This window comes from Leucopleurus acutus (assembly GCF_964270905.1).
Source record: "Leucopleurus acutus genome assembly, chromosome: 2".
NCBI classification, from domain to species: Eukaryota; Metazoa; Chordata; class Mammalia; order Artiodactyla; family Delphinidae; genus Leucopleurus; species Leucopleurus acutus.
Genome location: NC_139143.1, coordinates 57,673,994 through 57,698,236, shown reverse-complemented (window position 1 = coordinate 57,698,236; position 24,243 = coordinate 57,673,994). Strand labels below are relative to the sequence as shown.

The following is a 24,243-nucleotide window of genomic DNA, read 5'->3' as shown; positions in this document are numbered from 1 at the left end:
AGGACGGGCGGGGCGGGGGGCCGGCGGCCCGGGCGCAGAGGCGGTCACAGGGCAGGGGCACCAGCTAGAGTGCGTTTGAAGGGCCTGGCCCTTGGCTTTTGGGGGCCGAAAGTGAAAGCCTCCCGGATGGTGCTTGAGGCGAGCCTAGGGATACCGAACCCCGCATCCCCAGCCCATGTTTTTTCTAGGAGCCTTGGGGAGAGTGCTGTCTGGGGACAGACACCAGAGGAAAGAGCTGCAGGCCAGGCCTAAGCGCTGGGGTGGTCCCCCAAACCCTCCTCCCCCGCCGGGGGAGGGGGCTACGGTCAAAGCTCGCAGTACCGCTAGTGCAACTTCACCCCAGCTGGCGGGAAGTTAGCGCGTCCCCCGCCGCCGGGGCTGGCGGCGCAGAAGCCCAGGCCACACGCGCTGTCCCCGCGCGCAGGGCGTGCGCGCCTGGTGCGTCCGCAGCCGCTGCTGCCCGCGGCGCCCGCCGCCTGCGCCGCCAGGGACTGCCGGCTCCTGGTGAGGAAGTCCGCTCGCCATATTCCAGCTAGCCGAGGAATGAAGGGAGGGAGAAGCACCGGGACGAAGTTGTGAACTCGGGGTACAGCCTTGGCGCACGCGAGAGCAGGCTCTCAGTATGGTTCAGATTCGAAAGGAGAGAGATAAGGGTGTGCGGGCGCTTTCTTTCCCGTCCCCGAAATTAGGAAGGCGGCCGGAGCTCGGGGCTTGTTTATCCTCAGGTGAGTGCGTGTGTGTGTGTGTGTGCGCGCGCGCAGGGATTTTCCCAGTGAGAATTTTCTCTGTTCCTTGCTGGTGAACGAGGTCTTCGGTGGAGAGTCTGTGCGGAGGCCAGAGCAGGTCCCGTGGCGTCGCGCTCGCTTGGCTGGCGCCGCGTGAGCCCTGCCCCGCAGGCTCGCGGGTTCTGCGGAAAGCCCCTGGGCACGGTAGAGAGAAGAGGGGCTCCCTCACTCCGCTCGCCAAGGGGCTGTGCTTCCGCCCGCGACTTCTTCAGTGGACCGGTAGCTACATCCTTGAGGTTTAAGTAAGGACCGGCTCATCCACGGAGGGTGCCTACCTAGGAACTAGGGCGCAGCAGCGCGCCCTCCTGCGCCCCGGCTCTCCATGACATGGTTTCTGCCCCAGCAGTACCACCAAGGCAGGCTGGCGAGCGTGTCTGTCCCCTCACACCCCTACCCCGCGACTTCCTGGGAAGTTTGTGAGAAGGGACTAGAAGAGGATAGCTTCACTCAAACCTACTTAGGTTGTTCCTTGACTATATACTACAGCTATGTTTTGTATCTTTTTCTGTCAACTGTTGGCAAGCAGTTCCAAGTCTGCGCTGTGCCTTGGGGAATTTACCGTTAAGATGTATCTGTGGAAGGCGTTGGGGATTCACTGACTCCTTACTACCCCAGCCCACCGAGGGCAGGGAGGGAGTGGATCGTCAGCCCCTGCACAAACACAAACCCTGGCAAAGGTGCTGCAGCTTAAGTTGATTGTACCTTTGCGCGAGTGAGGGGAGTGTGTGAGTGGGCACAGGTGTGTGTGACTCATGTCCTTGTTACCCGATACAGCTGTGCTTTAATAGTTGTGGTCCATAGGTGGCCTCTGTTAGGAGCGCAATGTAAGACGGTGGGTTTTGCTCTGACAGCCTTTCTTTGGATGCGCAGGACACACTCTCAGAAGGTCTCACTTTTCGTTTTTCTTACTCAGAGACAGCTTTGATTTTGTCGTCAGGATCTCGATTTCCTAAATTGCCTAGAACTCCCCTTCAGAGCTACAGTTCGCCAGGCCTCGGCGTCTGGGTTGGAACTGGAAAACTTAATGAGGTAGAGAAGGGGACTCTCATCCCAGGGTGGTCCAGTGAGGCAAGGCTGAACCAGGAGGGGTTGGTCTGACCTTCCTTTTGTCTTGCCGTGGTTCTGTGGCCTGGGTGGGAGGAGGCACTGGCCAAAATTTAGGGGACCAATCCCTGAAGGCTTTGGGGTCAGCTTTTTTTTTTTTCTTTTGGGGGTGTGTGTGGATTTTACCCTCCCCCATTGCAGCAGATCTGGCTTCTGGCTATTAAGCTGTTGGTGCTGGGCACTGGGGGACTGGTCCCCTCTGGCACATATACCCGATCATTCTCTTTCTTGGGGCATCGGACCCAGTAGCCTAAGAATTCCATGGTGGGGAGGGGGGGTGGTGGACATGCCCTTGGGCCTCAGGGAGGAAGAGGGGTTAATCTCCGGCTGTGGGTGTTTAAACCTGGTAGTGGAGGAGACAACAGAAAGGCTCTCCTGCAGGGATCCCTCCAACCTGCCAACTGGAAGGGTCACCCGCCGCCCCACCACCAGGTTCTGCTTCTTCACCCTGGGCCACCACAGATGGAGCACTTGGCAGCGCAGGTCTAGAGATTCCCCAACCTCAGTGCCTCTGGTGCCCTGGCCTCTAGGGGTGTTTGAGGGGTTGGAATCCAGTATAGTCTTTTGCTTTGGAGGGATGGGTGAGGCGCATTCCCTTCAGGAAAACGTTATCAAATTATGTAATCATTTCTCTCTTTTGGTGGCCTTCTTCCTTACACCCTGTACGCCCCCCACACACAGCGCCTCCCGACACTGCTCGCTCCTGGGTGGCCTGGTCTTTGAAGCGATTGCTGGCCTTCTGCTTTTCCGTGCAGAGGTTGCGGAGCAGGTCCCGGCCTTCCCGCTCCGAGAGCCCCTGGGTCGCCCGATCGGGCCGTGCCTGGCTGGGGCTTCTCCGGACAAACTCGGGGGTCTTTATCCGTTTGAGGGGCGTAGGCCTGAGCAAGAGCTCGGGAGAATCCGGAGGGAGGAGGCTGGGAGCAATCCGAGACCAACTTTGGGTAGAGAAATAGAACACCCCGCGCCCCCCGAAAGCGCGGACTGGTGGGCGGGGCAGCCCCCCTCCCGCCGCCTCAGGTCAGTGTTTTTTAGGGAACTCGAACCCCGGCTCCTTGCTCTGAGTGGTGGGAGTGCTCTGCAGGAGGCAACACCCTCGACACCCTCGGGGTCACATCCAGCACGCGCAGAGTTCCTTGTTTTGTGGGCGCCAGTGGATAGGTTCAAAAAAGGACTTCGTCCTAAACTGATGCGTCCCAGCTACTTGGCGCACGATTTAGGGTGGCTGGCTTCTCTTGTTTCCGGCACACCTGCCTTTGTCCGGGGTCGTCCCCGCTGCCTCCCCCAGGGCTGCCAAGGTCCGAGTTCCCACAGCGCCTAACCCAGCGCTGGCCTCTTAGCCTCCTCCGAACCTCTCTCCTCCCCGAATCCAGCAGTTCCCCCACGTACCTGGGTCCTGTCGGCCCCTCTTGCTGACCAAGACGTTTGGGAATAGTGAGGGACGTCCAGGGAGGTGGGCGTTTTATCCGCCCCTTGCCCTCGGTTTTGGTCCATCTCACACGTAGTCTCCCGGGGCTCGCAGGAAAGGACAACGGACATCCCGGAATGCTGGCTAGGGAGCAGGCCAGCCCCGCGGGAGGAAGGAGTGATTCGCCGGGTCCAGGCTGGGAGTGGTAAATGAGAAGCCAGGCCGGGCGTCTCCCATCCCTTCCTTGTCTCCTAAAAGATCTATCTTGCGCTCATGTGAACCCCGAAGCTGTGGGGAAAGGGCATTTGATTTTGTATTTGGCAGGATGGGGGCGAAGGACTCCTCAGGACGCCTCACTACCCTTTCTTCCCTTCCTGGCGCTCCTGCGTGGGGTGAGGCTCCCTGCACTGGTCGCGTTAGAATCCTCGTCCCCGACCTTATCCTCTTGCGGGCCATTTCTTAAGGGTGGAGTGAACTCACTTCCCGGTGGGCAGTTCTCTCAAACTCTAGAGCAGGGATTTGCTCTTCTTCCCATTCCTGTCTTTTCTCGTGGTGCCAGGAAAAAAAAAAAAAAACGGAAAAAAATATAGAGATTGAAATTCCATCAGATTCCAGTACAGATATCCAAACAGCAGCCCCCGACGCCACAAACCTCCTTCCCCGCGTCACAAAAATATTGTCAGGGGCGGGCCAACTTTTAAAGGTCAGACTGGCTGTCCCCGTCGGCAGATTCGGGCCTCGCGGGTTGGGGATTCAAATTCTCCAACCGTGAGGATCCCGTCCCAGCGTCGGGCCAGAGCCATGCACCAGCCAGAGGGAGTTTGGAGAAACCCGGGTGACTGCGGCCGTGCCTCGCTTGGGGTGGCGGGAGGCCGAGGGCGCCCGAGGGGCGCGCTGGCTCCGGCCTCCTCCGTTCCCTTGCCTAGATCGGAGAGGGCAGAGAGGGCGGAGGGGAGCCCGCCTGGGAAGGCGCAGACTCAGGGCGCTCAGGGAGAGGAATTAACGATTTAACCAGGACAAAGAGCAGGCAGGTGGGGCGGGTGAGGGGCGAAGGTCTGCACTGAGCGGTCCCATGTCCGTGTCTAGGTAAGACGAAAAGTCGGGACTGAAGAGAGGAGACAGGACCTAACTCGAGTGGTTTCCTCGCTCGGTCGCCGTCCATCCTCGCGGAAAACCAGAGCCAGGCGGGGCCGGGCGGGAGCGGCGTCCTCGGGTCTGGGAGCGCGACCTGCGTGACCTTGCCGCCACCAGGGCAGAGCTCCTCCGCCCCGCGGGCAGGCGCCGGCCTGGGTGGCCCGGGGGACTGACGAGGAATTGCATCCAAAAGCGTTTGCTGCGCACCTATGGGCGGCGTAAGGTCCCGAGCGAGCCTGCCGCGCGCCCTGGGTTTTTGAGGGCTCGCTAGGGGAGGCAGGTGCGGACAGGGTGGCCCTTCCCGCGGAGCCGGCTTCGCACGCACCGCGTCCAGCCGCCCCGAGTGGAGGTCGCAACTGCGCAGGGGGCAAAAGAGGGACGGCCACCGCGCGGCGCATTAGGCATTTCTGCTCTTTGGCCCTTTCCCACCGTCCACCTTGCCCGTTCCTCTTCCTAGTTTATTATCCCTGTTGGTCTGGGATTGGCCAAACCCGGAACCAGTTTCCTACCTGTTTGCAGCCGGGCAGACTTTTTTCGCGCGAAGAGGCGCGGCAGGTGGAAGCGCGGCCAGAGAGCGGAGACAGTAAGCTCTTTTCTTGCGCATACCCATTTCGCACCAAGAATTTGGGAAGACAAAATTAACCCCCTACGCTGGCGGCACAAGTCTTTCCGTGACTTTTTAACCCTTAGAAAGCTGTTCTCACATTTTGGGAGCGGCTCCTCCGGCACAGAGCCTGGAGGCAGCTGGCGGGTCCCTGCGCTGCGCGCGCCCTGCCCGCATTCTCGTCTGGGCTCCCAGCGCTCAGCGGAACTTGAAGAGCGCTTGAAATGTGGCAGGCTCAAGAGAGACGAGGTCTGTACCTGCGCAGCCGTTGTTGTAAATTAAATTCGACATGGGGAGGGAATTGGTAACACTGTGTGCCCGGGCAGAAATGGAGCGGGTCGCGGGTTGTACCCACCATCCTACAGAGGAAGCCGCGGCTGGCCTGGCACTCAGCGCAGGCTTCACTCTTTGGGGCTCAGCGGTTGGCTTCATCACGGATGAGACCTTTTTTTTTTTTTTTTTTTAAAGAAGCCAGGGCGAATGTCTTTTAAAGGATTCTGAAGGGTGAAACTAATCAGGAAGAAGAATTACTAGCAAAACCCCGGGCGGGATGAAACCAGGAGCGGCGGAAGTTAAAGGAAGGAATACCAAAGCTAGTTGTACCTCCCTCTTGACACGCCGAAAACAAAGCGGGGTTAAGACAAGAATGTAGGCTGAACGCTCTGGGGATTAGAGCAACGTGAGTCCTCAAGACGTCTTGGGGACCGCCTACGCGACCAAATACCAGGGTCGATTTTTTAAAAATCGAGTCCTAGAGGTGAGGTGGGGGTCGAGGCAGGCGGGAAACCGGCAAAGCAATGGCTTTCCATTGAGTAGACAAAACACAGCCCACAGGGGCGTCTTGGATTTTGAACAGTGACCTGATGACCCCGCTGACCAGGTGTAGACAGCCTCAAGTCCTAAATATTTCCATTGTCCTAACACTTCCCTTTTGCCTCGGATTTTAGTGTCCTTTCACTCTGTGCTACAGTCAATTAGTGATTACTTAGCACCGCATTAGCAGACAGAACCCGGAGAGACTCAGGCGCTGGGAGGGCTGCCGCGGAGGAAGGGGAGGGAGACAGTCACACCTGCAGTCATCCGGATTCGGAAATTAGTTAACAGGGACTCACCTTTCTTTCTATCACGTTGTTAAGGAATCTCCTTCGAGCCTCTTGATTTAGTCAGTACTGGTGGATATCTTGTGGTTTTCCCTGGGAAACTAATCTTCTCCAAATTAAGGAGTTGTGGAGGGGGAGGGTTGGTGGAGTTGGATGGAGGGACCTTGTGCCATTAGGGAAATTTATCAGGATTCGGGCTGAGAAGCTTTGGAATGCAGAGAGACTTGGAACCAGTTTAGCTGCTGAGTGGACGCAAGGTGTAATCTTACCCACTTTGGGAAACCTAAGGTTGGAGACAGACTGAAACAGCAGTTTGCTATGGCAGCACCAGATGCATTACTGTATATAGATTGCTGGGTTCCGAGATGGCTGGGGGTGGGGCTTACTTTTGTAATGGTTTTCCGCCTTTCCTCCCTTCCTGGAATGTGTTGTTAACAATGCCTGTAACCCAAACGTGAGCGAACAGGGTCTACTGTTTTTAGTAAAATTCCATCGTGGCTTGAATATCTGTATTCCTTCTCTCTCTCTTCTTCCTTTATCCCTTCCTTCCTCTGTCTCTTCCTTCTTTCCTTTGTGAGATCTTTGCGGGGAGGAGCATGGGTTTGTGCAGGAATTCTGAGCACCGGGGTGCCATTGGGGGTTGAGTGCCCAGCAAGCTACAGAGAGGTGAGATCCATCTCTCTCATTGTGTTCCCAGGAGGCCTGGGAGGGAAGAGCAGTTTCTGGGTCCAGAACCAGAAGCAGCCCTGAAGCTGGGCTATTGTTTGCTGTAGGAAGGAATCCTCACATGCCGCTGTGAGGTTTTACCTCTTTTAGTCCTCAGTTTTACGGAACCCGGATCAAAATGGAACACAGATCAACCATTCTGAGGCACTGCAGTTGGGGGTAGGTGGACAGGTTGGGTTTAATTGGCAAAATTGAAATTGATTCTCCCTTGGAAAATGTACTTTGGGTTAACTGTGTTAGTGGCGGACTGGAAAATCATCTTGGGAGGCAACTCCTAACCCCTGTTGTTATTTTGGTGGATTTCTTTTCTCAGATCGCTCCACTCCCCTTCCCTCTGTCAATCTGGGTCTAGTCACAGATGTTTTACTGCGGCATCTCACGCCCAAATGCCTTTAAAGTATAATTTGTTTTCATTATAATGTTAGGGGGTTAAGGGATTGGTTCTGGGAATAGCTTAATAGAGAGAAAACTTGCGGCCAAATTAATTGAAAGTTTCTTCTTATGAGGGACCGGTTGCCAAACATGTGGAATATTGCCACAGAATGAGACATCAGAAAAATACGTTGTGGAGATTTAGCAATGATTAAATGTGAAAAATGGAGTGGAAATAGATGTGTACGGCATTTCCATAGACTGTCATGGATTTGTTTAATGTGATTTTTCTGTTTTATTTGCAATTACTGAGAATATTCAATATCCTACTGAAGATTACTAATTCTGTGTCAGTATATAATCTAGAAGATAATTCTATACCTGCAAATATATGTTTACATTTCTTATTTTATTGACTATGAGACTCCTCCTATTAAAATGTTATTCAGATTCAGCCTTAAAATGGTAACATCAAAATTGTCTCCAGGATACTTTTGATCTTTTATTGAAGAGGTTCCTATTTTTTGAGCTAAGCAGAAGAACAAAGGAGATTTTCAAAGGGTCGTCAAACCACCAAATGAAACAAATAGGACCCGCGGTGGGAAGGCTTCTGGAGGAGAAATGGAGGGAAAATAGAACGTTAGGCGTGATCATTTCTGATATGAAAAGGATTTTCTGACTTCTTCCTAGTTGTGAGTCATTTGTCAAGACAAATTAGAAAACAAACTAGAAATTAGATAAGATGTAGACTGAAGTATTTTCAAAGTATGTAAGTGAATAGAATTATATTAGAGAATATAATTTACCTTAAATGTGATACCAGTGTTTTTGTTTGTTTGTTTTACTTTTCCCAATATTTTTGTGGCTGGCCCAGATTACTCCTATATTTAATGCTGCCATCACCATCACAAAGTTCAATAAACCTCTTATCCTTAAGTTTAAAAGAATTAATATTGGAATTTTACGCTTCAGCTGTGTTGTTTATGAGATTATTCTTACTAGGTTATTGAGATCCCTTAAGAGAAAGTTAATGAAAACATTTTGGAAAATTATGTTATGGGCTCTTCAAGATACATTGGTTTAGAATAAGGGAACATATAAATAAGGAAACCCTAAGCTGTTCAGTAAAAATGGAGTGTCTTTAATAGGGAAAGAGCAAATAAAGAGCCAGGAGGGGGAAAAAAACCAGACACATCTAGTTATGATTTGTCATATAAACTGCATCCTTGGTCTCAGTCCTCTGTTCCTTCAGTCACAGTTAGCAGGTGATTTAAAAGGGGAGTTGTGACCAGAAAACAGGATTTTATTGTCAATGGTGATGGCAGTGACTTTGATTTGGAAAGTTTTATTTTTAAAATATGTATCGAATAACAGAACTTTTAATTAATTTAATTTAACTGTACCTCTGTTATAATTCTTAGATTTGGATATTCCAGAACTTAGGTATGAGTTTAGGCAGGCCTGGTGTCATACTTATGTCCTGTGGCTTTATGTTGACACACTTTAGAATTTCATTCCCAGACGAAATCAAGGAGCCCCCACTGAGATTATTTTCCCAGCCCGCCTTTTCAAAACCATCTTCCTTCTTACTCAGAGAACCTTAGGTAACAGAGCAGCATTGTCTGCCGTTAATTTTTCTCCCCCTTCTATGTGGGGAAGGACTAGAGAATTCCAAGAAAAACGTTTGCATAATATTTCAATTATATGTGTGTTTCCTTAAAGCCCCATTTGGCTTTTTTTGTAGTCAGTAAAAAAAGCTTAACAAATAAATAAAATTGTGTAGTTTTGGAAACATACATTGGCAAAATGTTATTTAAGACAGAGTTCAAAAAAACTACTTACCAGCGAAAGGATTTGGGATGAAACCCACCAGACAGAGGTGGCTTTGGTGAACACAGTTGGAAACCTTGGTCTTCAGTCAGCCCCAGAATCTATCCCAGAGAAAGAGAGGGTTCCAGCCCTAGTTTGGCCCCCAACTGTGTACCCTAAGGGAAACCCTTTTAAATGTAGATTAGAGGTTCACTTTTCTCAGGATCTCTAGGAGGAGTAAATGAGCTTGCAGATTTGCAAGTACTTGACAAAGTTCAAAGTGCTGGTGAACTTAAAGAGGAAGATCATGGTTCCGTTTTGCAGGGGGAGTCACCCTCCGCGGGCTGGAGTGCTCCTGGGTGTCTTAAGGGGATGGCCAAGCCGATAGGGAGCACTGTGGGGTCTGCAAACGGGGAACCCTGGAAGCATCTCCCCTGGACCAGCTCCCTATCCAGAAAGAAGCAAGGAAAACCTTTTCCTGGGCACTAGGCTGTCAAGCCAAATTGTTTGTGAAACAAAAAGAAGAACTCTATTTGTCCAAAAGGTAGTGAAAAAGCAATGTCTTGCAGGATTCCAAAGCGGCCCATCGAAGTCCAAATTTTACAAAATATGAATCTGTTCTGAACACTATTCCGACCAGTACAGAATACCTGTCTTTAAAATATTACAGTATTCACTTGCATTATGAGTCCAGTGGAAATATCTGAAATTCTAAACCACTTTCCCAGAAAGGTACACTTTCTTAAATACATTTTAGAAGTCATCGTCAAGTATGTTGGTTCTAGTTTTAGTCTCTTTAGTGGAAAAAAATGTTTTTCCTCACGTTGTTCATCTTCTGTGACCAAAGAGACAGAAAGCACACTTTTTCAAAGAATTAAAATCGATCAGACAAACACAAACCATTTCTGAAATGTTTCATGGTGGCCCCTGGTTCCTTGAGAGCAGTTTCTTGGAAAGGAAGAAACATTGAGTGGGGAATAAAAATGCACAATAGTTATGCTATATCACCAGAGGGCTGAGGGCAATTTGATCTACCACAGACCACATCAGACCTTTGATCTCTTCCACTTCCCAGCTTTCTGAAACTTCACTAAGGGAGGAATTTGGGGATTTAAAACAGAGTCCATTGTTTGATGGACCACTCTGAAAAACAAGCCCCTTGTACCTCCACTAGGGCACTCAGGTGATTTGAGGGCTGGACATCACGTTGTGTGTTTTATAAGCTTCCTTGATGAAGAAGTAGGTTATGGCTACAGGCAAAGGGTTTTTAGTTATTTCATATCAAATAAGAAATAGTCACTTCACCATTGGGCATTTAGATGTCTCTAAGAAAAATACTAGAAGCCTCAAATGTTAATATGAACTCAGTCCTTTCTTACCTGAATACATTACAGCAAAAGTGAAGTGAGGTCAGGCAGTTGGTGGTCCTAACCGCCCCACTCTCACCATTCACATGTGGGGAGGAGACCAAGGTGTGGCAAATTTGCCCTCATTCTATGGAAGAAAGAATCTGACAGATTTCTTTATTCCAAAAAAACTGAATCTTGTAATGTTGCATTATCTGCTGTTCATACTCTGGGATAATGTTGATTAGAAAGGGTTGTACATTTTCCAGATGCTTTAGAACTAGGAGTGTGGAGGAGAGTTTTGAGTGTTTTGGAGGGGGCGGTGGGAAAATTATATTGGGACATAAAGAAGCATGAAATAATTTTGATACACTTTAAATATATAAATCCATCTTGCTGGTGGCTGGTCAGGAAAAGGGAGAAGGGAGCTGGCCATTGAGCTTGGACAAATGTATTATGGGGCTAAGGGTCTTATACTCATTAACTGATATGATCACACAACACCACAACCCCAGAGACTGGTGTTATTATCTCCATTTTACAGATAAGAAAATTGAGGCTTAAAGAGGTTAAGCAATTTGTCCAAAATCACATACATGGTAGAATCAGAATCTCAAAATCTGGCCTGGGATTTATTGTAAACAATTTGGCAGACCTAAAAATTTGAAGATCTAAACTCTTAACAGAACTGAAAACTTTCAAATTCCCTCAGTAGTTTTCCCAAAAGGTCTTTGAGCAAAACTTTCTAGTTCCCCCTAGTTTTCTATTTCACTCACTGCCCACTCTCCCCACCGCTCGAGTTGGACAGCTCCCTCATTTCGGAGGTGGCTTCCTTTCCATAGACACAGCTTGACTTCAGAAGAATTGGCTTTTTCCTGGAATCACAATGCCTTAGCCCTTGTATCAGGATACGTGTGTGCATGTGTTCATGTGCATGTGTGAGTGTGTGTTAGTATCTGTGGTATATGTGTGTGTACATATGAGTATGTGTGTGTGCTAAATATGCGTGTCTCAGTATATGTGAATATGTGCAGGTGCGCTTGTGTCTAAGTGAATGTGGTATGTGTGGGTGCCTTTGTCTATGTATGTGTATGTCTCAGTGTATCTCTATTCGTGATTATGTTTTCCTCTGTGTGTCTGAGTGTATATGTGATTATGTCTGTGTCTTTGTGTATGTTGTAAGTATGTGTGAATGTGTGTACATCTGACTTGTGTATGTGTCTGTGTGAGTGTGTGTGATGGTGTCTGCTTGGATAGCTGTGTACACACAGCTGTTCTCCCTGTGGGCTTAGGTCTGTGCCTTGGGCCGTGTCTCTCCTGGGTGCTGGTGGATGGCCCTGCAGATGGGAGTGTATTGTACTGTGTGGTCCAGCATCTCCACAGATTCCTTGCCTGTTCAAGGGATGTTGCTGTCTTTTCATGCCTGGGTTTATCCTCTGCAGAGCCCCAGCAGAGAGCATCACCACAGAACACTTTCCTGCAGATAAGATAAAAATTTTCATTTTAAATGAAACGACTCCTTGGATCAGGAACTGAGTTTATAGATCAAATGCTGTCTTAGTGACTGCAAGGATCTGCTTAAACTCCAGTTTTTAAAGTAAAATTTCGTGATATCAAATACTGCATGAATAAGTTGAGTTTACTAGGGATTTGGAAATTTTGGTTACAACTTTATTTCTCTTAGGAAACCTATATAACTTCTGTTCAGACTCTAAATTATTTTTAAAAAATCATAATTTATTGTAGGTTAAAAAAAGATTTGTTGCTCTTTAAAATTTTCTAGTTCGTTCATATTTCACACATTTATTTCATCTAAATAATTGCATGGAGCACCGTCTCCTAAAGTGTGGGGTTGAGTTCACAGGTCACCACCCCCTCACAGGCAGGGATGAATCTGAACTTGACAGACGCCATCCACAAGCTGGCACTTTGCAGCTGGGTGGAGGCGATCAGCCGGACAGGGGTTCCCACTCCCAGCCCTCCTTGGGCATTAGGTGTCTGTCCCCTACAACACATGCATACTCTGTGCAAAGGATGGAAATCTGTCCCTCAGACATTTCCATTTGCCTAATTGTTGGGGAGCACCAGAGGCCAGTGGCTCATCTGCTCCTGTCACTGCACACAGAGCAGCTTTGAGCCACCTCCATTTACCCTCCATAAAGTGACAGGGTAGAACCAGCCAGGTGGGGTGATGTCTCAGACCCTCCAGCTCTGGGGTCGGGTGAGCCCATCTCGCACACAGGCCCAGTTGAAATCCTGGTTCCCCCGTTGTGGGACCTTGGACACTTTGCTTGATCTCTCCCAGGCTCAGTTTCCTCATCTGTAAATTGGGGATAATAACACCTCCCTCACCAAGTTGTGCGCATTGAGGAAACATACATTTAGGACCTGGCACAGTTTATAACAGGCTCTTGTTGCCTGGTTTTACTATTACTATAGGTATATTGTGGGTCTCTTAAACCATTTCCACATTATCTCTGTTTTTAAAAATGCTCTCTCTCTCAAAATCTACAGTGGAATACAGTGGGAAAAGTTTTGTTTTCTTTTAACTTAAAAAGCACCCTTAGTATGTCTCTTACATTTTTGCCAGACTCAACGACCCCCAGTTGGGTCCCAGGGCCTCTCTCTGAGAACCCCTAGTGTGGGCAGCCCAGCCTGTCCCTGCCGGACACATCCCCTGCAAGCTGGAGGTCGAAAGAAATGGCTGTCTGCTGCTTTTAGTGTTGTTCCTAAATATGATGTTGCCTCAGCTTCCAAGCCTCTAAAACTCCCCTGCCCGCCCTTCCCGCATACATTAGCCTTAATGTATTCTCTCTTGAATACTCATCATATTAAGGCTCCCGGTAGATACCTTGCTCGAAATAAATTTTACGGGCATGCATCCTCGCCCTCATCCCCATGCATTTGTGGCCAGGAGGAGAAATATAACCGCTTTCCTCGGAGGCCAAACAACAATTAGGTGGGAATTGGCGGCCCTCTGGCCCGGGGGGAGGGCGGGGTGCGGGGAAGGAGCGGGCTCGCGCCCCGAGGGTCGTCCCCAGACCCCAACCCCCAACCGTCGGGCTCTCCAGGGGTTAATTTGCCCCCGCTGGCCGGCTGCCTGGCTCCTGGGACAAAGACATCCCTAGCGGGTCATGTCCCCGGGGCCTATGGTCCACGGCGACACACAGGTCGGGCCGGGCACTCTCGGCTCCGGGGGCAAAGGTTCCTGCAGCTCGGCACCCGCCCGTCGGCACACCTCTTCCCTGAGCCGGAGGGCTTCTCGTTAGGGCTTCCTTCCCCTCTTCGAAAAAGATGCCTGAGCAATCTTCCTCCACACCTCCTTCCTCAAGCCCCTGGCTGCGCAGCTGCTACAGCTCCGAACGCGGATTCCTGCAGGGGAGATCCACACCCTTTCCCGCTTAATGGCCAGGTTTACCTGTGTTGTCTCCACCGCTTGCCCAGGCTGGACTTGTCATACCACAGCAGCTCCAGGTTATCCTCCCCTCATTCCCTAGAGTCTCACCTCTTCTTTCCCAACCTCCAGCTGGTAAGGGCCCTGCTCTCAGAACCCTCCCTGGCCGCTCCAGGGATGCCAGTCCCTGATGGTCCCTGGAGAGAGGCAGGCGTGTGGTTGAACGGGCACCTGCCTGGAGGTGCCAAGCACGCCTCCCCACCAACCACGGCACAGTTGCTGTGTGATGTGAGCCCTCTCTGAACCTCCGTGGGGGGATCTTGACATCTTTGCGGAGATTCTCGGTGGGAGTTCAATGAGGTCAAGCCCAGGATCGTGGGCCCCTAACTTTCCTTACTCTCAGTCCAGCGGCACCACCTCGAGCACCTGGTTACTGCAGTTATCTTATCTCCTAATAATAGCAAGCCTTTACTGAGCACCTACTGTATACCAAGTCCCATCCTACGTATATTGATTCATTTACCTTGACAACAATTCTACCAGGTACTATTGTTATCATCACCCCACTTTTACAGGTGAGAAAACTGAGGCAGAGAGAGGCAAAGTAATTTGTTCAATCTTAGAAAGCGGAGCCAGGACACAAAATTAGGCAGTCTGGTTTCAGAATCCGTGGTCTTCATCTGTGTCCTACCTAGCCCTTCTTATTTGATGGAAATTCGTGTAGCTGTCATGTGTTGAGCACTTTTCTGGGACTCCTTGGTAAGTACTTATTGGTTGAACAATTTCTTTGCCAAGGAGGAAATGTTTTGAGATAAAAAGAAAGTCCCATCTGAACTGGGACAGGTACCAAGTGTCCAGGGCTACACGTATCTGGTAGTTTTCATGGGGCATTTTGGTCTGAGAATCAGGTCAAAGGGCAAGGAATCTAGTGAGTATGACTTTCGGGCAAATGGTGGTGGCTGCCAAGACCATGAAGGAAACAAGCTGTGCTGGGGTTTAATTGAGTCCAAGATAGACAATTGTGTGTACAGGGCTAACGATGACAGTTAGTGAATGTCCCAACAGTGTGTCTGTAAGTTTTAGATACAGATGACTTAATACTTGAGAAAGATTTCTCTCTACATAGGTTTAGATGTGCTTAAAATTTCCCCCTAATGCTTTGAGACTAATTCCTTATTTCAACACTTTAAAATTATATCACAACCAACAAACTTGTTATGAATCAAGAAACACTAGACTCACGAAATCCCACGAGAGATTTGGTTTTAGTACTTTTATTGACATTTGGGGTGTGCAGGAAAAACTAGTGAAGAACTGTTTCAAGTGAGCTTCTTAGAGAGGATTTGATCAGTAATTTATTTGGTGAAAAATATCTGTGGCGTTACTCTTGTGTGCCAGACATTGTGCTAGGCACGGATGATACAAAACTGAGAAAGAAATGCTGTTCCTATTCCTTGAGGATCTCACCTTCTGATGGGAAAGATGGTGTGTAAAAAAAACAATTAGCAAAAATGCTATTTATAATAGAGGTGAGAAACCCCAGGGTTACCAGTCTCATGACATGCTATATCACGAGGCAACCATAGGAGGCCAAATGCTTGCACTTTTATGTTTTTGTTCTTAACATTTGTTACCTTCCCTTTTTTGAGGAAAAGGACCAGGGAAAATGGCTAGAGATGCTAGCACTATTTGTTCATCCAGCTGTGAAAGCCTGACCATTTTGAAACTAATTCAGTGACTCAAAATACTATCAACCCCCTGAGCAATCCCTTGGTAGAGATGGGATGACAGAGAAACAGACCTTGGATAGGAAGTCACCCAGCACAGGAACAGGGTGCGGTAGTGGTTCAGGTTCAGTTGCAGACAACAGAATCCATTTTCACTATTTAAGTGGAGAGTGATCAATTACCAGATATGTAGTAGATGACTTTTAACTCAGTGGAGCCAGTTCTGGACCAAGCTGCTGGGAATAACTCCCAGCCCCCGGAATGTTGTTGCTTCTGCCATGAAGAACCCTGTAGCCTCTGCCATGATCCACACCGGTATAGTGGGAGCCTGCCTCTTGGCAGGCTCCATTCAACTCGGTTCTGAATTCAAGTCTCTTCTAAGTTCACCTGATTGGCAGACTCTAAATCACTTTCAGAACCCAAGCTGCAAGGGAATCTGGAAAAGCAGTTTCTAGTTTTCCTGTCTGCAGTACATGAAGGCATATTAGTTGGGTATGTTGATCGAGTTAATCGATGGTATCTTTTACATTTCATTAAAATGCTGAGATTCTCTCTCAGGAGACTCTCTCAAAATACTGAGATTCTCCAGTGGACAAAGGATTAATCTCCAAAATATATAAACAGCTCATGTAGCTCGATATTAAAAAAAACAAACAACCCAATCCAAAAATGGGCAGAAGACCTAAATAGACATTTCTCCAGAGAAGACATACAGATGGCCAAGAAGCACATGGAAAGCTGCTCAACATCACTAATCATTAGAGAAATGCAAATCAAAACTACAATGAGGTATCACCTCACACCAGTTAGAATGGGCATCATCAGAAAATCTACAAACAACAAATGCTGGAGAGGGTGTGGAGAAAAGGGAACCCTCTTGCACTGTTGGTGGGAATGTAAATTGATACAGCCACTATGGAGAACAGTATGGAGGTTCCTTAAAAAACTAAAAATAGAATTACCATATGACGCAGCAATCCCACTACTGGGCATATACCCAGAGAAAACCATAATTCAAAAAGACACATGCACCCCAATGTTCATTGCAGCACTATTTACAATAGCCAGGTCATGGAAGCAACCTAAATGCCCATCAACAGACGAATGGATAAAGAAGCTGTGGCACATATATACAATGGAATATTACTCAACCATAAAAGGAGCGAAATTGGGTCATTTGTAGAGACGTGGATGGATCTAGAGACTGTCATACAGAGTGAAGTAAGTCAGAAAGAGAAAAACAAATACCGTATATTAACGCATATATGTGGAACCTCGAGAAATGGTACAGAGGAACCGGTTTGCAGGGCAGAAATTGAGACACAGATGTAGAGAACAAACGTATGGACACTAAGGTGGGTGGTGTGATGAATTGGGCGATTGGGATTGACATGTATACACTGATGTGTATAAAATTGATGACTAATAACCTGCTGTATAAAAAAAAATAAAATAAAATTTAAAAAAATACTGAGATTCTCTCTCCAGGAATACCTTCAGGCATGGATTTTGGTCACTACCCACCCCCAACATATCATTTCTTTTTTATGCCAGATGACCTCTCAATCCATGCTTAGGCAGGGCTTACTTTAGAGGCTGAGGTTTTTAGCACAGATTCTACCCAGTAGTGAAAATGTCATAGAAATAAAGGTGAATGTTATTGGGTCTTCCTGGCCATTGGCTGTGGAATTGCAGCTGGCAAAAGTGGAGTTAGCTGATGCTGCTAGCCTTGTGGTGCTCTTAGAAACAGGCAACCCTTTTGGGTCAAAGCCACCCAAAGCCAGGCCAGCAAAGCATGGATTGGATTTCAGTCCCAACCTACTCCTTTGACCAGGCACCTTTGTGCAGTGTACAACCTGTACAACTGTATGTGGCAGCCCTGAGGGTTTGGCTCATGTCCTTTCCCAAAACAAGCAGAATGAGAAGACATCCAAACAGCACCTGGTTAGTGGTGCCGTACAGAAGTCTTACATTGCCTCTCTCTCCTCTCTCCACAGAGATCCCCCAGTGTGCTGGCTGCAACCAGCATATCCTGGACAAGTTCATCCTGAAGGTCCTGGACAGACACTGGCACAGCTCCTGCCTCAAGTGTGCAGACTGCCAGATGCAGCTAGCTGACAGGTGCTTCTCCAGGGCCGGGAGCGTCTACTGCAAGGAGGACTTCTTCAAGTAAGTCAGAGCTGGGGGCTGCACCTTGCTCTCCTTGCCCTGATCTAACTGCCTCCCCCATGCAGTGCAGGGGAAGCTCTCAGTAAGGCAGGGTGGGGAGGGCGGGGGTCCACCCTGGGTGGGGTGGGTGAATCCTGGTGCTGAGAGGCTGTTCCTCATTGAGGGCCCCCTTTTGATCACCGGCCCCATCACCCCCTGAGGCCCAGAATCTCGGCCTCACTTGAGCTCTGCAAGGGCCATGGGTGGGGAGCCAGCAGGAGGCAAGAGCCAGACTTCTCCATGGGGGCTGACAAAGGATCCCCGCAAATCCTAGAACGAGTTGCTCTCTCTGTCTTGGTGAGTTGGTGCCCCAGGGCACTTGGCTGTATCATTCCTGCGGCCTTCAGAGTGGTACTTTGAATTTTGTGCCCCAAATCTAGGGGCATCTCTATGGTTGCTCCTAGGGTCTCAGAGAAGTGTTGCTCCTGGTAGGGGTTGAGCCAGGCTCAGACAGTGCCATCAACTTCAATGGAAATATGACAAAGAGACAGTTTTGTGTGACGGTTTAGAGCCCAGACCCTGCCTGGGTTTGAACTCACTTACTAGCAGTGTGCTCTTGGGCAAGTTATTTAACTTCTCTGTGTCTCAGTTTGCTTATCTGTAAAATGGGGATGATAATCATAGGGTTGTTAGTTTTGAATGAGTCAACATGTGTAAATTCCTTCGGATTCTTGCCTGATACATGCGTATCAGCTCTTAAGACTGTCCTTCATTTTTCATTCTGGGGTTGGGTCCATCAGAAACGAATCATGTTGGAACTTTAGGTCAAAGTGAGGGGATCTCCTAGAATTTATTTTCCATGGCATTTAGTCTGAGACTTCTCTCCAAGAATTTATTACCTGAGGCACTTAGGCTGATGCCTCAAGTGACGTGGGCCAGCTGGTAACAGCAAAGCCAAGAGCAGGAGGTGGGGGGTGTCTGTCAGCGACACAGAGCCCAGTGTGGGTGGCCCATGGGGTGCGTGGAGCGTGGTGGGACTGCCGGGAGGCTCGCCAGCACCGGGACACACTGGGCACAAACGAACAAGCCCCGGAGAGATGGTGTGCGTCCTTCAGAGGATGTGTTTTCTGGAGACAGGGAGGAGAAATAGGGAGAGGTGCCAGTCCTGACACAGAACGTGATCTCTCACAAATCCTCCCCAAGGCTTAACTGTGGGGAATAAGTGATTTGAATTTCCGATTCTCAAATTTGATTACTCCAATATGAGTCGAAAAGCACTTTAAAGATGATCTTGGTAACCACAGGGGCTGCCTCTGTGGCTTGTGTTCAGAAGGTAGCACTCATTGTCACCATCACACTTTGGTCAAATGAGCACTGCTCTGTCCTTGGGAGAGTGTGTGTGTGTGTGTGTGTGTGTGTGCGCATATCTGTGTGTGTGTGTGCATGTCTGAGCTCCCTGAGGGTGGGGCAGTAGCTAGCACAGGCAAACCCAATGAATCCTTGATGGTTCCAGTTGAGGGATGGGCCTCTGCTTCTTCCTCTAAGTCTTTTCTGTGGACTGTTCCCCTTTCTCCCAATCTTCCTTGTGCTCTCCCCACCTCTGACCCTCGCCCTGTTGCCTTTATTTTGGCATTTACGTGGTTCCGTCCCCTCTGCCCACATCCTTTCTCAGCAGCACGTTTGCCTCTGCCTTCCTCCCTCATGGATGCCGTGGCCGAGCACCATGGCAGCTCTTATGGGCCCCTGGATGGGACGAGTGTCATCGTGCGTGGGGGGAGGAGGGCAGGAGGACATAGGTGCGTGGGCCTGGCCGTCGGGGTTTGCTGAGCTGTCCCTGCTTCCAGGGCCAGCGCATCATCCTCCTATTTGGAAATCCTCGGTGAGCTCCAGGATAGGTGCTGAGATGTCCCTGGGTCAGAATTCTGGCTGGGGTTCAGGCAAGACCTGTCAGGACCACAGACCTAGGGCTCTGTCAGCAGAGAAGCTCCTTTGAGCCCCGGCCTTGCCCTAGGGCCCTATCTGATGTTTGGACCTCGACTGGCTGCCCCCGGGTGGGGGAAAGGGAGGTGGCAGCAGCTGCAGTGTAGACTTGGCTTTGGGAGAAGTGGTGGTAAGGAAAGAGGGTCGCTCTAGACCCGGGAGGAGCCCAGCCTATGGGCTAAGGAGGGGTTAGCACAGGCCTGTGAGCCGTTAGCCCAAGACCAGAAATACGAGTGACAATTACTCACCCAGGCCGTTGCCCTGGGCCCCTGTCTCCATGGCCTTGCTTATCAGTAATGTCCCTACTCATCTCTCCACACTTTGCTGCCCACACACCTCCCCACCAGACCAGCGTCCCCCGCACAGCTCAGCTCCTGACACCCCGACCCCAGCTCCTTCAGCAGGGCCCCCTCTGCCTACAGAATATCCCAGAAGCACTGTGCCGCCAGAGCCTTCCACCCTGTGCCCAGCCTCCCATCCAGCTCACTGCTTTCCTTGGGTACCCGATGCCCCCAGCAAGATGCCCCATTTCCCAGCTATTTCATCGTCCAGGGATGAGGTCCACCCCCTCAAGGTCTCTCCATCCTTCCATGACGGTGAGTCCAGCCCCTCAGTGGCCTTGCCACCTTGCCCCTTGTCTCTCCCGATGACTCAGCACGAGCTGCCTGCTTTGCTCATTCCTCACAAACCTGTTTGATCTTCCCCGTTGGCTTGAGGAAAGGCTTATTAGTCACTCATTTTTCTGTCTTCCCCACGCACCTGGCCCCGAGCCTTGCCCACAGGCCATCGCTGGGTTTGACGCAACAGACAGTAGATTACATAGTGAATTCACAACGCACTGTGGGGACCAGTTTCTTCCGTACCTGGCTTGGCGTCCTGCGAGTCACAGAGGCCCAGGATGCCTCCGTTATTTAGCCCCAGTTCTTCTCCTTCCGCAGGACTGCTCTGCTTCCTAAAGTAGCCCACTCTCAGGACTGGATCCTCTTGTAAAGCAGGGGAGCTGGCCGCATATTCAGTGCTGAAACCAGGTCATTACCTCTGTGATGGGGCTGCTGGGTGGAGAGAAATTTAAAACTGAAGTGATTCTCCCACTGCCAATGGAGGGGCAATCAGACACGAAGATCGGGCACCTCTGAGGCCCTATAGGGGGGCCACATGGATTTACAGGCAGTCAGGCCTCACCCAGCTTTTGGGGACCATGGCTGTTTGGTACAGGAAGGCACATCTGCAGTACGGTTTGGTATAGCAAGTCACAGTCCTTGGTGAGGACAGAGAGGGAGAATTGTCTACGGTCAGAGCGGCCTCACCTCCCATCCACAGGGGTTTTGGGACCTGCTGCCCACTTGGGGCTCAGGCTGTGATTTGGTCACAGAATGCGTGGGTCTGCTCCTCATTACAGCTCATTAAAGGTCACCAGGCACCTGCTTTCAGATGGCACATGTGCAGAGGGACACTGGGAGCAGAGAGAACAAGAGGTGGGGCAGGAGGGGAGGGCAGTCCCAGGCAGCCCAGGTCCCTCCCTCGTCTCACACCAGGCTGCAGGTGTCACCACCAGCAGCCTCGAGAGAGAGCCAGCAGGTGCCGTGCACTTGTATTTGCCCGTCGCTTGTGCCCGTGGCACTTGGAAGATGCCTGGTCAGAGGCATCTTCTCTATGCTCCTTGAAGTAAAAGAGAAAAAGAAAAAAGAAAAAGCAGTGTCCTTTTATGATATCTGCCCCAAAGCCTGGCTCGGAGGCAGAGGGCAGGATTCATTGACCTCACCGATCAACACTGTGGTTCTAAGTTCCAGGATCAATATTTTAAATCTCTTTGCCTATAACAAGGGGCAGGGCCACTGCTTTGAACAATTCCAGGGGCATCTTTTATTCTGTGTGAAGCTTTGTGACTCAAGACTGTAATGTGAGGAGTGCCCCGCTGGAGGTGTGCAATACCCCAAAAGTGGGGGAGGGGGACAGAGAGGAAAGCTGGAGGTTGGCTCCCACTAGCTTCCAGCCTGTGAGACATGGTCGTACTGGTGACTGGCAGCAGAGGGCGATGTTGGTGTGTGCACAGGCAGAAAGAAGTACTGTCGGAAGGTTGCACTCTGTGGTTGTTATGTTGTTTGAAGGGCGGGGGCTGGTAAACTCTGTCTTGCTCAGTAACATTGGCTGATTTTTGCTGTTGTTTGTTTTTTTGACTCTTGGGTCCTTGGATCCCCTTCTCCGAAGGAAATAACATTCTGGGGCCTGAGAGCAGAGGCTTAGTTGACTCATACAGCGTGCTTCTAAGATTATTACAATTTGAATCGCAAGCCAGGGGGCCAACAACTCCTTGGGTTGCATTTGCTGAGCAGGTCTTTTCTGGACTGTGCACCCAGCATGTGGAGGATCCCTGGCTCCTTGCAAAAAGGACTAGAGCCTGGGGAGAGCAGGGGTCTGGGATTTGGGCTTCCGGGTCCCCCTTTTCATCACTGATTTGGTCCTGGGATGAGCCTGGCAGCTCCCTTACTCTGAGGCGTGGTGAAAACAGGTTTTCTGCTCCAGGAACTGGTTCAAGTGCTGGGGTCCTTAGGCAAGTTCCTTAACATCTCTGAGCTCCAGTGTCCTCTGCAGGAAAAATGGGAACGCTAACGGTGGCTGCTTTAGAAGACCTGGTACACAGTAGCATTTCGCAAAGGGGAGTTATTGTATCAGTGGAGCGGTCTGGTGAACCCAAACGGAGCTTGACCGAGTTCCTGTCCTGTGTTTTACAAGCTGTTTGTCAGCAAACAAGTGACTAGGCCTTCCTGAAAACCTCATTCCCTTATCTGTTAAGAGGTGACATTCTAACCCACAGAGGTGCTATGAAATGCAACTCTGTGGGTTAGAATGTCACCTCTTAACAGATAAGGGAATGAGGTTTTGGAACGTGAGGGCTCAGCGGCCATGGCTCACGGGCCCAGCCGCTCCGCGGCATGTGGGATCTTCCCGGACCGGGGCACGAACCCGCGTCCCCTGCATCGGCAGGCGGACTCTCAACCACTGCGCCACCAATGGAAGAAGATAGTGTGTAAACTGTGTCTAGCACTGCTGGGTGCTTCATGCTAGGTGCTGTATCTCTGGGTTTCTGGCCCTGGATGTGTTCACCTGACCTGCGGCCATGGAGGACCAGCTGGCAGAGTTCTCCCTCGGGCTGGGCCTGAGCTGACCTCTCCTGCCCGCTGCTCCCTCCAGCTTTGAGACCTTCCCACTGAGATGACTTTTAAAGGCCTAGAACTCCTCAGATGGAGGCGGGGGTAGCCTGGCAGGTGGAGAGGGTACATGGCAGTGGGCCGGTGACAAAGATGCCATGTCAATTTACATGAAGACGTGAAAAACAAACCAGTGATTATTATAATATGAAAACAAACAGCTATAGAACCAAAGAAAGGGCAAGAGTCCGTGTATGTTTTTAAGGCAAAGCACAGCCTTTAAGAACATCCCAGGCTTGAGGGGAGCTTCAAGCCACGCCCTGGCCGCCAGGTATGTGTGCTGGCATCTGCCTGCCAGAGGGGGGCCGTGGGGAAAAGTCGGAGGCGTTCTGGGGTGACTGCCACTCTGGGGGTGTCTCCCTGCCCCTGAGGCCCTCACCTGCCTGACACTGCGGGGACCCAGCGGGATGGAGGGCTGCTGGGCTGTTGTCACTGGGGAGCTGTGTCCCCTCCCCGAGCCGGTCAGTCTCCAGGCGGCTGTCAGCCAGGGGCAGGTAAGCGGCGTCCTTGGGAGCCCGGGAGCTGCTGATTTATCCCCGTAGTTCAGAACAGCCTGTTTCAGCTCCGGCGCGCTCTGAGTTTGGCCCAGCTGCAGGGTAGTTTTGCTGGCTCTGGCCAGGTCTTCGTTAGTGACCTTGGGCCAGTCACTCCGGTGACCAGGGCCTCCATTCCTCAGCTGGGCAGACGCCCACAGGACATCGGGCAATATGGGCCTGATGGGCCCATAAGGGCCCAGAAACCTCTCTCCGAGGTGGACGTTGAAGAGGGAGCAGGCGCTGGGTTTGAATCCAGGCCCAGTGTGAATTTGGGGCATTAGACCTCTCTGAGCCTCACTCTCGCATCTCGAAAAAGGGATGGGAATAAAAATGTCTACTTTTCACAAGTTACTGTGAGGACTGAGTCAAATGAAGTGTTCAGTGGCCGTCATTATTGGCAGCTATCCCTATGAAGGCCGTGGTGGCATATCTATGTAGGGAGGAGAAAAAAAGAGAAAAGGAGGGTCCTGGGGCAGAGGCTACAAAAGGCCTTGGGCCAGACAGGGGTCCTGGGGAGGGAGGTGGGGCCTGTCCAGTGGCAATGGCAGGTCAGGTGATTGGAACAACTGTCCACCTCTTGGTGTGCGGAGCTGCCAGTGAGTCTTCCCCACAGGAGACCATCCCTCCCTGTGTGGTCCAGAGCTCCGTGGCAGTGACCGCAGCCCTCAGCCTTCGCTTCCCACAGCTGGGTTCCCAGCTCTGGCGGGAGGGTCCCGCCTGTGCCTGTGTGGCCGCCTCTAGCTAGCTTGTACTCTGTTGCCCCAGGAAGAGGCCACTTCAGTTCTGGGGTTGGTTGTGGTCCAATCTGGGGCCAGGTTCTTGCTGAGCCACTTGTTATTTTTGATAACCACACACCTGTTAGGA

At 50.5% G+C, this 24,243-nt stretch overlaps 1 protein-coding gene across 1 annotated transcript in view; it reads left to right on the top strand.

Annotated features, from left to right (window-relative positions):
* The window catches only part of LHX4 (LIM homeobox 4), a gene marked incomplete at both ends in the record, with an annotated part of 42,096 nt that overhangs the window by 179 nt on the left and 17,674 nt on the right, over positions 1-24,243 (top strand). The window contains one exon of the mRNA XM_082834432.1: positions 17,504-17,675. Within this exon, the coding sequence (XP_082690558.1) occupies positions 17,504-17,675 (172 nt within the window). The remainder of the gene's footprint in view (positions 1-17,503; positions 17,676-24,243) is intronic.